At 37.1% G+C, this 13,879-nt stretch overlaps 1 protein-coding gene across 1 annotated transcript in view; it reads left to right on the forward strand.

Annotated features, from left to right (window-relative positions):
• UNC80 (unc-80 homolog, NALCN channel complex subunit) overlaps positions 1 to 13,879 on the forward strand; it is a gene marked incomplete at its 5' end in the record, with an annotated part of 192,180 nt that overhangs the window by 32,537 nt on the left and 145,764 nt on the right. Inside the window, 5 exons of the mRNA XM_083369438.1 lie at positions 620 to 881; positions 2,256 to 2,390; positions 9,858 to 10,074; positions 11,337 to 11,456; positions 11,948 to 12,216. Of these exons, the coding sequence (XP_083225564.1) occupies positions 620 to 881; positions 2,256 to 2,390; positions 9,858 to 10,074; positions 11,337 to 11,456; positions 11,948 to 12,216 (1,003 nt within the window). The remainder of the gene's footprint in view (positions 1 to 619; positions 882 to 2,255; positions 2,391 to 9,857; positions 10,075 to 11,336; positions 11,457 to 11,947; positions 12,217 to 13,879) is intronic.

Here is a 13,879-nt window from a genome sequence, read left to right on the forward strand (position 1 = left end):
GATCATGTCTATATTCAATTTTATGAATCTTTTGCGGTGGGACTTTATCCTCAGAGTGGCCCATGGGAGTGCAGTCCTAAAAAGCCAACAATTCTTTGGCAATCTAAGAAGAGTACATTCATGTGTAAATTTAAGACCAGTCCTTTAGTTGTGCTTGGGCCCTTGGTTTTCAAGCATAATTTATAAGCTAGTACTTTGATCTGTTTGAAACTTACTTAATGTAATTATCACATGTGGAGGATCTGAAATGTGTGCCCAGTGGAGATGACAGGAGAATTGGGCAGGTTTTCACGGAATCCAAAGAGGAGCTGTTTCTTCCCAACAATGCTTAAATTCATGCCCAGGATCAACTGAGCCCCTTTCATTCTTCTTCACTCTCCTAAGTCTTGGAATAAAAGCTACATTTCATATTAAATAATTTGTGTTCCCTTTTTCAAAATAAGGGGGTTTTGGTCACATAATATACCACATTTGGGGATCGTCTGTTAAGATCATGCTGATATTAACAACTCTATCCAGGATGAAAAAAAACAGACTGTTATCTGGGGGTCCAAATCTTGATTGTTGCTTGAATCCTCAACTGGTTGGATTAATGTGCTTTTTTTGTTCTTTGTAACAGGGTGTCTTTGGTGATCCCACCATGCCAAAAGTCCCGCTATGCCACTTACTTTGATGTTGCTGTATTACGATGCCTGCTTCAGCCACACTGGTCTGAGGAAGGCACACAATGGTCCTTGATGTATTATCTTCAGCGGCTGCGCCACATGTTAGAAGAAAAGCCAGAGAAATCATTTGACCCAGAATTCCCACCATTGCCAAGGCCACGCAGTAGTTCCATGGTGGCTGCTGCTCCCTCACTAGTCAATACTCACAAAACACAGGTAAGGCCACACCTGGAATACTGAATCCAGTTTTGGTCACCAGATTACAAAAAAGATGTTGAGACTTTGGAAAAAGTGCAAAGAAGAGCAACTAACATGATTAAAGACCTGGAGATTAAAACATATGAAGAATACTTGCAGGATTGGGGTTTGGTTAGTCTAGAGAAAAGGAGGACTGTGTATGTGTATGTGGGGGGGAACATGATAGCAATATTCCAGTATTTGAGGGGCTGACACAAAGAGGAGGGGGTCAATTTATTTTTCAAATCACCAGAGGGCAGGATAAGAAACAATGGATGGAAACTAATCAGGGAGAGAAGCAACCTGGAATTTAAGGAGAAACTTCCTAACAGTGAGGACAATTAACCAGTGAAACAGCTTGCCTTCAGAAGTTGTGGGTGCTTCAACACTGGGGTTTTTTATGAAGGGACTGGACAGTCACTTGTCTGAAATGGCATCGGGTCTCCTGCTTGAGCAGGGGGCTGGACTAGAAGACCTTCCAGGTCCCTTCCAGCTCTATTCTGACTGATTGGTTGATTGATTGATTGAAAATCAGGCAATTGGGTGGCTAATATTTCCAGTTTTAAGTATTAAGACCTGGTCAAAAGTTCAGTTGCAAGCTAGGATTGTAGTTCAGGTTTAACTCTGTATGACTGAACAAAGTAGTCATTATTATGATTAAAATTCTAGACATACATACTGAGCTTTACTTATTGTAGATTGTTGATGTCTCTTTACTTCTCTTTTACTCCTGATGTATTTCTATACATGGGTGATTATGCTAAAAGAACCTAAATAAAATAAGAAGCAAAAGATCATGGACATCATTATACTTATAAGGAACTCTTGATATTTGTATGGAAACAGAGGAAGTGTTGATTAAAATTTTTCTGTATTATCAAACATGAGAATCAATGAAGAACATTTAATGAGAGAGAGAGGGAGGAAAAAAAGATACAGATAGAAGTGCAAATAAGCAGATATTTAGGAACAGCAAGAACTTTAGTTAAATCCTGAAGTCTGCAGAAAAATAAGGCTTTCAAGAAACAAGACCTGAAATGAGGATCCCAAAGTAGCCAGGGAAGATTGTTCTCTGTACTTTCTAGAGAACACTGCTAGATTATAGAGAGAAAACTGGAATATGGACAGAAGGATGTCTGCAGTGATAGGAAACTGATGCAAAAAACACTGCAAACTTTTGAATATGACTAAACTATTTTTTATTCATATTCCTTACAGTTCAAGCACTACCACAAGGTCCCAATTCTCTATCATCCAAAGGAAACAAATGCTGACAGTGTTCACGAAAAGGAAAAAAAATACCTTTTTTCCTAGTCAGGCTCATGTTTTTCTTGTCTCTCTTGGGGAGTGTAGGATCTCACAATGAAATGTAATGAGGAAGAAAAATCATTAAGTACTGAAGCTTTTGCCAAAGTATCCTTAACTAACCTGCGGAGACCAGCAGTTCCAGATCTCTCCTCTGATTTGGGAATGAATATATTTAAAAAGGTAAAATCATGATGTTTTAAAGTTCATGTGTGATCCCTTCATGAAACACCAACTGCATTTTACTAGAGGGAGGTCTAATATTGCAGCTGGATTTAGCCTTATATTTGTGGTTGCTCTTTTCACAATGGGGCACAATTAAGATCTATGACCAGTACAGTCTGTGGCCAAGAAGAGATGGCAGACCTCTGCCTAAAGATCAGGAGGACCCCAAGCAGTAAACACATTGCTTTTCATTTTGGAAAAAACATACTGGGAAACCATGGAACAAACTCCCATCTAATGAAACAAACCAAACTAAAAGCAATTGCAAGGAAATTGTTATTTTTTCTAATCAAAGTCGCCTTCACAAAGCCATCTCCTGCAGTTGATAGGAAGAACAACTTGGGGGGAAGGGGGGAGAAGAGGTTTTTTTAAATAGCAAAATGGTCTGCAGGGAGACCATTTTCTTCAGGCTGAAGAAATATATATATATCATTTATATACAATTATACGATATTCAATCTTATCAACCAACTTATTCTAGTAATGTGTGAAATCAGCATCCTGTATATCTCTATTGAGATCTTCCTTTCTGTTCCCACCATAGGTAAAACTTATTCCAAATTTTGTAATAATCTGACTCATCTTTATTTTTTATTTCCAAAGTTAACTTGTCCATTTCTACACACGCCCAAATTTTATTTTTCACTTCACTCTCATCAGTTATTTCACTATTTTTTCCATTTCTGGGTGAACGTCATTCTTGCTGCTGTGATGATGTGTATCATTATATCTAACTCTTCTTTGGTATGTTTCTCTGTTGTTATGCCAAGCAGGAAAAATTCTGGTCTATAATGTACTCTCCATCCTGATATTTCTTCTAGCCATATCCATATCTTTTGCCAATACTTTTGCATCTTATTACAGGACCACCAAACATGAAAATAAGTGCCGAATTCTTCAGAACATTTCCAACAACTAGGGGATATTGTTTTGTATATTTTGGCTAATCGTGCTGGAGGGAGATGCCACCGATAAAACATTTTATATAAATTTTCTTTGTAAGCTGAGTCCAGCATTATCTTTTTATTTCTATCCCAAAGAGTTTGCCATATATCCAGATCGATACCATGTCCCAAATTTTTAGCCCATATCAGCATTGGTTCTTTAACTTGTTCCTCAATCATTTTATACCCCAATAGCAGTCTATACAATTTCCTTATTTGTTTCTCATCTGGCCCCAATAAGATTTTATCCAATGCAGTTTCTTTAATATTTATCCCCCACTCTTTCTTATCTTTCCCATATCGTGTTTGTATCTGTAAGTAAGCCCACCATTCCAATTTTATCCCTTGTTGTTCTAATTTCTGTCTGGATTTCAATTCTCCCACATCATTCACAATATCTTTGTACGTAGTGCTGTTTTCCAAATTAAACCAATATGGGTAAACTATTACCTCTAGGGTGGACAACCAGACTGGTACTTTAATGTAATTTTGTTTTCTAATTTTATTCCAAATTTTGAATAGCGCTTGTCTAATCCGAAGGTTTTGAAAATGTTGATATAGCCCTTGTTTCTCATTCCATAGGAATGCGTGCCAGCCTAATTGCAAATCATGGCCTTCTAAAATTAATAATCTTTTATTCTTTAAAATTATCCATTCTCTAATCCAAGTTAGCGCCGCTGCATAGTAATGTGTTTCCAAGTCCAGTAGTCCAAAACCCTCATTTTCTTTAGCATCCTGCAAGTGTTTTATTTTAATCCTCAGTTTTTTCCCTTGCCATATAAAATTTAGTGTCAGTTTGTTCAGGTTCCCAAAATTTTTTTGATCTAGTTGTATAGGAATATTTTGGAAGAGGAATAGGATTTTAGGTAGTACATTCATTTTTTACGACACCAATTCTCCCTAACAATGAAAGACTCAAGTTTCCCCATCTTTCCAGGTCTTCTTTTGTTTGTTTCACTATTTTATCGTAATTGTCTTCTATGATTGAAGTGCATCTGGCCGTAATAGTAATTCCTAGATATTTTATCTTCTTAACTATTTGTATTTCCATAATCCTAGCCAAATTTTCTTTCTGTTTATTCGTCATATTTTTAACAATCATTTTAGTTTTATCATTTATTTTCAGCCCAGCGGCTTCTCCATATTTATCTAGTTCTTCCAACAGTTTCGGTCCCAATTGTTGTGGATCCTCCATAATAAAGACCAAATCATCTGTGAATGCTTGAGTCTTTGGAGAAGGGCGGGATATAAATGGGATTAAAATAAAATAAATAAAAATAAATAAAGGGCATCCTTGTCGTGTTCCTTTTTGTATTTGAAATTTCCTGGTTACTTCCCCATTTATTATTATTTTAGCTTCCTGATTAGAATATATTGCCCTAATTATGTTTATAAATTTTTCACCCATATACATATACCTAAGTTGTTTGATAATAATAATAATAATAATAATAATAATAATAATAATAATAATAATAATAATAATAATAATAATAATGTTGGAAGGGACCTTAGATCATCTAGTCCAACCCCCTGCTCAGGCAGGAAACCGTATACCATTTTGGACAAATGGCTGTCCAGTCTCTTCTTAACATTATCAAAAGCCTTCTGAGCATCTAAGAATAATAATGCCATTTGTTGTCCACTATGTATTTCATAGTATTCTAGTGTATCCAATATATCCTAGTGTTGTGTTTAGTTTGTCTTTTGGCTAGAAATCCATTCTGATCCACGTGTATAAAATAATTTAAAAACCTTTTTAATCGCTCAGCTATAATTGTTGTAAATATCTTATAATCAGAGTTAAGTAAAGATATTGGTCTATAGTTTTGGATTGATGTATGGTCCGTGTTGTCTTTTGGGATCAGAACAATATTCGCCTCTGACCATGACCTTGGGGTTTTTGCTTCATCCAGGACCGCATTAAACACATCCAATAAAGGTTGTCCTAAGATGTTTTGTTGTTCCTTATAGATTTCTGTCGGAAGGCCGTCAGGACCCAATGCTTTATTATTTTTTTTTGTTTATTAATGGCCGTAATCACCTCTGTCATCCTAATTTCTTCATTCAACATATTTTTAATTTCATCTGTAACTTTTGGTAGTGTTGCTTTTTTGAAACATTCCTCTGCTTTCTCCTCATTTTCCTGGTTATCTTCCTTGTATAATTTCTCATAGAATTCCTGGTCTATGATTTTTTTCTCCTCTTCTTGATAGTGTATTCTCCCTTTGTCATCTCGTAATTTACTAATCCAACTTTTCTCCTTTTGTTTTTTCAATTTGTTTTTGTTTTTTTAGAAAATTTTATTAGATGTACATTTAAAAACAAAAGTGGACATGATTCAACTTCCCTAGCTAGGTAAAGGTAAAGGTTCCCCCGCACATGCGTGCTAGTCATTTCCAACTCTAGGGGCCAGTGCTCATCTCCGTTTCAAAGCCGAAGAGCCAGCGTTTGTCCATGTAGCCGGTCATGTGGCTGGCATGACTAGATGCCAAAGGCGCACGGAACGCTGTTACCTTCCCACCATAGTGGTCTCTATTTTTCTACTTGCATTTTTACGTGCTTTTGAACTGCTAGGTTGGCAGAAGCTGGGACGAGTAACAGGCGCTCACTCTGTTACGCGGCACTCGGGATTCGACCCGCCAAACTGCCGACCTTCTGATCAACAAGCTCAGCGTCCTAACCCACTGAGCCACCGCGTTCCCTAGCTACAACACTACTATTAGTATTACCTTATGTTACAGAAAGAAATAACAAAAACTTAAAATACATTCTATGACAGGACAGAGTATAACAAACTGTACATATAACATCTGTAAATTTTTTAGTAAACTGTTTTTCAGTCATCAGCGTTATATTTACACATCTTTCAGTTGTGTCCTGATATAGGTGCTGATAAGAAATCCTTACATTATCAACCAATCAAACAATAGTCATCTCAGTGATCCTCCTTATCTCTAACCAATTGTACAAATTTTGCCAAATTTCATAATACTCCATTTCAGTCTTATTTTTGATCTCTAGGGTTAACCAGTCCATTTTGGCGCAAGATAAAATTTTATCTATTATTTCTTCTTCAGTGGGTGTTTCCTTTCTTTTCCATTTTTGGGCATATGCCAATCTTGCTGCGGTTAAAATATGCACTAATAAGTAGAAAGATGCTTTGCTGAGTTTATCGTTAATAATTCCTAATAAGAAGGTTTCTGGTTTTAAATCAATTTTTTGTAGTAATATTTCTTCCAACCAATTTTTTATCCGCTGCCAAAAATTTTGCGCTTTTGAACATTCCCACCACATATGATAGTAAGTCCCTGGAAGCCTTCTGCATTTCCAGCACATTGGTGAGATTTTTTTTAATCTATTTTTGCTAACCTTGTAGGGGGAAGGTGCCATCTATAAAACATCTTGTACAGATTCTCTTTATAGCAGGTGGCTAGCATTAACCTCCTATTTCTATCCCATAGTGATTGCCAATTATCTAGGTCAATACTATAACCAAAATTTTTACACCAGGTTACCATTATTTCTTTTAACTGTTCTTTTAACAAATCCTGTTCTAATAAATATTGATATATCTTTTTTATCATTTGATCTTCTGTTCCTAGAAGAATTTTATCTAATTGTGTATGCACTAATTTTAACTAGTCAAGGAGAGAAGCAACCTAGAACAATTAACCAGTGGAACAACCTGCCTCCAGAAGTGGTGAATGCTCCAACACTGGAAGTGTTTAAGAAGAGACTGGACAGCCATTTTCCTGAAATAGTATAGGGTTTCCTGCCTGAGCAGGGGGCTGGACTAGATGACCTCCCAGGTCCCTTCCAACTACTACTACTACTACTACTACTACTACTTCTTCTTCTTCTTCTTCTTCTTCTTATTATTATTATTATTATTCTTATTATTATTATTATTATTATTATTATTATTATCATCATCATCATCATCATCATCATCATCATCATCATCATCATCATCATCATCCCTGGTTCTTTTTTGTCTTTTCTGTATCGTGACTGTATTTGTAAGTATGCCCACCATTCCAACTCTATACCATCTTCTGATAATCTTTTTCTTGTTTTCAGATCTCCATTTTCATCTAAGAGATCTTTATATGTAATTACACTTCCTAAATTTATGAATTTGGGGTGCATGAAAATCTCTAATATGGATAGCCAATTGGGGATTTCTATATAATTAAACTTTTTAATTTTTATCCACACATCTAATAGTGCCCATCTAATATGATGATTCTGAAAGTACTGATGAGCCTTATATTTTCCATCCCACATTATAGCATGCCACCCAATTTGCATGTCATGACCTTCTAATGCTAGTAGTCTTCTGTTCCTTAAGTGTATCCAATCCTTTATCCATACCGCTACTGCTGCTTGATAATATTTTTCCCAATTCAGGAGGCCAAGCCCTCCTTGTTTTTTCAGTTTGTGGGCAAGCCATCGACCAGGTTTGTTTGCATTTTCGAAGAAATTCTGTTTTGTAGGTCTTATCCGTTGTGCTGATTTTTCTTTTTCTAAGATGTTGAGTTTATGTTTAATTAAGTCCATTTGTTGTTTTACATTCTTTTTTGTGGTTCTTGTTGGAGTATTGTTTCTAATCTTTTGTATTCCCCTTGTAACATTTTCTGTTGTTGTTTTTTCTCCTTATTCTTTTTCACCATATATGCTATAGCTACTCCTCTCATAATTGCCTTAGCTGTGTCCCAATGATTTTGGACAGAGGTGTCTTCATTTTTATTTTCTTTGAAAAAGAAGTCCAACTCCCTCTACATCTTTAGTATGAAGTCATCTTCTTTTAATATTGATCTTTGTATAGTCCATCTAGATGTTTTTTTGGACCCTTTCCAGCTAAATTTCACAGGGTTGTGGTCTGCCCAGGTGCTTGTCTCTGTACACACATCTTCAACTTCAGAGTTAATTTCCCTTGACATCTACATCATGTCGATACTAGACCACGAGCTGTGTCGATTTGAGCAGTATGTGTACTGTCTTGCCTCACGATTCCTTTCTCTCCATATGTCCTGAATGTTTAGGTCTTTGGCCAATTTAAAAAAGGATCTTGGTAATGTTCTTCTTTTCCTTTTCCTGGTCTTGTTACCCTTGTAATCCAAATTATTATGAATAATAGCATTGAAGTCTCCTAGCACAGAGATCTTGTCGTAATCTATATCACGTATCTTATTATGTAACATTTTAAAAAACTGTTCTTGGTTTCCATTCAGGGCATATATTTCTACTATCACTACTTTCCTATGGTTTATTTCTACCTCTACTATCAATATTCTACCTTTTCTATCTTCATAGTTTTGTTTAGCTACCAGTTTCTCATTCACATATAATACCACCCCCTCTTTTTTGTTGATCTAATGATACAAATATATTTCCTAATTTTGGCTGGTCTAACAGGTGTTTTTGTTGTTCTTTTATATGAACTTCCTGAATTGGTATTATATCTAATTTTTGACAAATAAGTTTATTAAAGATTTTCCGTTTTTTCATTGGCGAGTTTAAACCATTAATATTCAGTGACAAAATCCTGCATTCTTCTCCCTTTATTTTACTTATATCTGGGTCTTGTGCTTCTTGTTGTGTGGATCTCTTTTGTTTCTTTATCTCTGCCTTCATATTTCTCTGTAGTCTCTCCAGATTTATTTCCTCTATCCTTTGTTCCTAGTATCTTCCCTTCTATAGCCATCTGTCTTGCATCCCTTTCTCTTATGTCCCCTCCATCTTGGTCTTCTACATCTTCATTGTTAAAATGTAGCTTATAAAAATCTTCTGCCTTGTCTATCTATACCTTCTATGAATCTTCTATATTTTATGGTCTTATTGGCACTTGCTCCATCTTATATATTAAGTACATATTCCACTGTAATGCCATGGTCACTTCTGTATTTAATGACACCATTTGCATCCCAAACCCACCCTCCATCAGTCTAAAACCCAACCATGTCTAATGAACTAAAGTTCACTTGTAATATTATTATTAATGCAACACACACCCTTTCATAGTTCTGTTACTTTAAATCAGGATTGGGCAAATCATGGATCAGAATTACCTGCAGCCCCATATGCCCTGATTACCAATGTATCCAGCCCTTTTGAAGTAGAAAAAACATGAAAACAGGATAGGCTTTTTTGTAATGACAAGTATCCACTTTCCAGAGAAACTCCATATTGTTATGGGCTAGGAGGTAATTTAGTACTTTGGGAGCTTCAGCCTTCTGGGGGAAAAAGTTCTCTTTTGGTTGCCTAAATGTTCCCTGCCCCTACTCTAGTTGGATAAAACAGTTTAGGCCCAAAGAAAAAGCAAATGAATTCCAGGTTAGTTTCAAGAATCTGAGCCTCAGAGAAGAGATTTGTCATTTGTTTATTACATTTATATGCCACCCATCTCACTGTTAAAGCAACTCTGAATTCTTGTTTCATGCGTCCTGCATAGATTTCTTCTACATTTTTCCTGCAGTTCAAGAGCCGCAAGGAGGATCGTGAGCGCAAGGGCTCTATTCCTTTCCACCACACAGGAAAGAAAAGGCAGCGGCGGATGGGAATGCCCTTTCTTCTCCATGAAGACCATTTGGATGTATCACCTACTCGAAGCACATTTTCTTTTGGCAGCTTCTCTGGGATTGGTGAAGACAGGCGTGGCATTGAGAGAGGAGGGTGGCAAACCACTATTCTAGGTGAATGAGAGGCTATTACTGAGGACAAATAACTTTACTGATAACCAGAGTTTTCTACTGATTGTGGACATCAGTTACTTATAATCATGAAGTGTGCACAATGATGTCCATCTCCTGATAACAACATGAACAACAACAATGAATTCTTCTTTCCTATTTTACGGTTTGTGTTATTTGCACTGTTCACACATCCTCCAATCTCCTCTGGTGAATTAAGGGATCACCAGACCAGATTGGAGGAGAAATGAGGAATAAAGTCATGAAGGAGGTAGAAGATTGAGGGAGAATCCATATACAACATTTAATGTAATAACGTATCAATTTAATCCTACAGAAATCCTATTTGTTATATGTTATTACTTATGCACATTTTTCTTTTAATCTTACATATATGTTTTTTGCTTAATCTGGATAATTATTCAATAATTATTTTCTGCCCACTGGAAGCAGGTTGCTTCCAGCTCATTGATCCATTCTAATCAAATTCCTAAAGCTCTTAACTCACTTAATGATCACTCTGCATTACAACTTCAGATACTCATTTTCTTGGTCTCTTCACCTCACATGAAAGGAGAGGGGCATTTTCATTTCTTTATAGTACTTTCTCACTCATTTGTACCTGTGGTAGCAAGAAATGCAATGGCTGTGCTCCTCACTGCAGTTTTGCTGTCACTTCCAAGACCTCTCTGATCTGGAGATGCCTGGTCATTTCCAGCTTTTGAAGCTGCTCACTCCAGAACTTTTAAGAGTCATCCATGAAAAGAAAATAAGGGATATAATTTTTCATCAAAAAAAATCAAACACTATGAGCCATGAGAATAAAAAAATAGCTGGTGTTTGAGCAAGAATATAAAGCCAAATAACCCTCCCTACACTTCACCCCTACTCACTGGTTGGCAATGGACTGAACAAAGGAAAAATCCCATATTATTTATAACTGGCCCCTGTTGAACCCAGTTCAGAGTAAACGAGTTTGCCAACTTTGTTTAACCCATCACTTTAACCAATTGACTGTGCCTCATTCAAAGTCTCTTTAATCAGTGGACATTATAATGATCTGAAATTTCTATTGTGACAGTCCACAAAGGTACAGTCCCTATGAATCCTAATCCTATTTTTTTAATATTATGCAGTTTGCAAATGATTCCTGGGTAAATGATAGAATAGCAAGATGGGTGACAACAACATAATAAAATTAAAATTAAAATTAAAATAATGCTGCACCACTAACAGCACAACGCATGTCTTTTTTCCTATTCCAGGTAGATTTACTAGGCGGGGCAGCTCGGATACACCTACCGAGATGGAAAGTCTGAGTGCTCGGCATTCTCATTCCCACCATACTTTGGTTACTGACCTGCCAGACCATTCCAACAGCCATGGTGAGGTGATATTCAAGAGCACTGAGCAAGTGATTTTCCAGCACAGAGTACTTGAAGAAATCCATATGACAACTAGTTAGAATTAGAATATGGGTACATTAATTCACCTTTCTCCTATGAGAAATCGCAAACCTTTGAGTTACCCAGGAGTTTTTCAGGGCTTCTGCTTATATCACTCCCAGCTACATGTGTGTCTTCTTATTAAATCAGAAGAGGGCAGTATTGTAATAATTACTGTAGATAAAGATGATATATTGTTTGAACTCTTAACAGCTAATATTTTCCCAAATGTTGCCGATCTTACAAGAGTTCCAGAATAGACCAATAGATTTCTCTTTCCTCTATTTAGTTCAGCTTCTAGTCATTATACACAATTAATTATAAATAATCGTAATGTTCCAGAGCTGAATATTGTACTTAAATGAATCAGCTTACACCTTCATATCAAGTGCTCTGTCCAATGAACTAATATCTGTAATGCTCTCTTGCAGTACGTTCCCAAATTTCCACCATCACAGTGGCCACCTTCAATACCACGCTGGCCTCTTTCAATGTGGGCTATGCTGACTTCTTCAGTGAGCACATGCGCAAGCTCTGCAACCAGGTGCCCATACCGGAAATGCCCCATGAGCCCCTGGCATGTGCCAATCTCCCTCGAAGTCTGACAGATTCTTGTATCAACTATAGTTGCCTGGAAGATACAGATCACATAGATGGGACCAGCAACTTTGTCCACAAGAATGGCATGCTGGATCTTTCGGTAATGATCAAGAAAAAGGAATATTCCTTTCTGTGCTAGCTATTGTATGATGGAAATCAAAATCCCTTAAATATGCAGTCTTGTTCCATTTCAGCCCTGCATAAAGGTCATTCTGCCCATTAATAGTAAAGTAAAATATACAACCAATTCTTGGTGAAAAGAATTTAATACAGCATTATTAATAATTAATAATTTAATACAGCATACCAGATTCCTATAGGAAGTTCTGGTTAAAATGGAAATATTATATGGAAAACATGATCTTCTTTAGTGTAAGTCACATATTTTATTTTATCCTGTGTTATGCCCTAAATTTTTTGTTACTCAGATTGTATTTATAGGATGGAGTAGGTTAAAAATGCAAATTAAGAAGTTCATTTTCCTATTTCTCAGTGACTAGAAGTATACGGTTTAGTGCCACTGACTGACCAGCAGGCTTAAAACTTGGGTTGTTGGGTTGTTTTCAAACTCCATAAAGTGCTCAAATAAAATTGCTGTCTTAGGGGGAGGGGCTAATTTCTAAATTTCCATAAATTAAGAGCCTTTAATTACAGTGGAGGAATACATTTTAGTGAGAGAGACTTTCTGTTAATTTATTGGTATCTTTTAGGTACCAGCTACACAATGCTAAGAAGATAGCATTGATCTTTTTCAGGATGTTGAAAGAGAAGGAGAGGGAAGATACTTAGGATAGACATGAATATCTGTCAAACCCAGAGGATGTTAAATATGCCAACATACTGTGTGTTCAGAGATAGACCTTTTAGCAACCTTTTGGAAATATTTTCCTTCAGAAGGCAGAGAAAAACATGAGTTTGACTTAATTGTAGCCTATTAGATAAAGGCTATAGGTAGAAATACAATAGTAGGTAGAAATACAACAGTAGGAACATTTGGACAATTATGGAATGCTAGCATTCTTGATTTTAAGAGCACTAATTTGTCAGTTATCAAAACAATGATAATGTTCTGTTCCCCCCTCTGGAGTACAAACAAACAGACAAGTAGGCACAACTAGCAAGAGTTAATTCTACAGGCTGTAGTTAATTGCCTTCAGATAAGGCCTTGGCAGCAAAATAGGCTGTTACCTCAAGCATCTGCTGGAATGAGATAATGTCCAAACAAACAGTTCAGAAGCAGATGTACAGAAGCGTTGCCAAGAATTCACACCAGGGTTTCAAACAAGAAGCAGAGTTCTGAAGATGTGACCAGAAGTTGTTTAAACTATTGTTTGTCACAAAGTTCTGAGAGCAGCCACACCCCCTTTTGTACCTAGTGGGGTGTGGCTCAATGACTCAGCTAATCCCTGGCCCTCCTACTCTTCCTACGCTGCTGTAAACGCTTGGCCCTGCGTCTTTCTCGGGGGTCTAGCCATGAGTCATCTTCGCTAGACTGTATCTGCTGCAGCTGCTTGAGCTCCGTCCTAGCCTGGCTCCCAGCCTGGCTACTCCCAGGCTGCTCCTGTCAGCCTTCAGATGGAGACAGAGGCCTTGCCAGAGAGGAGGACCATGGAGAAGGAGGCCTTGCCAGAGGGGAGGGTCCCGGAGAGGGAGGCCTTGCCAGTTCCTCCCCATCATCCTCAGAGTCCTCTTCATCGGGTAGGACAGGCTCAGGGGTTGGGGCCACAACAGAAAACTAGATTCCTGCAGCAGAACAAAATAAT

This window comes from Vipera ursinii (assembly GCF_947247035.1).
Source record: "Vipera ursinii genome assembly, chromosome: 1".
In the NCBI taxonomy this organism is placed as follows: Eukaryota; Metazoa; Chordata; class Lepidosauria; order Squamata; family Viperidae; genus Vipera; species Vipera ursinii.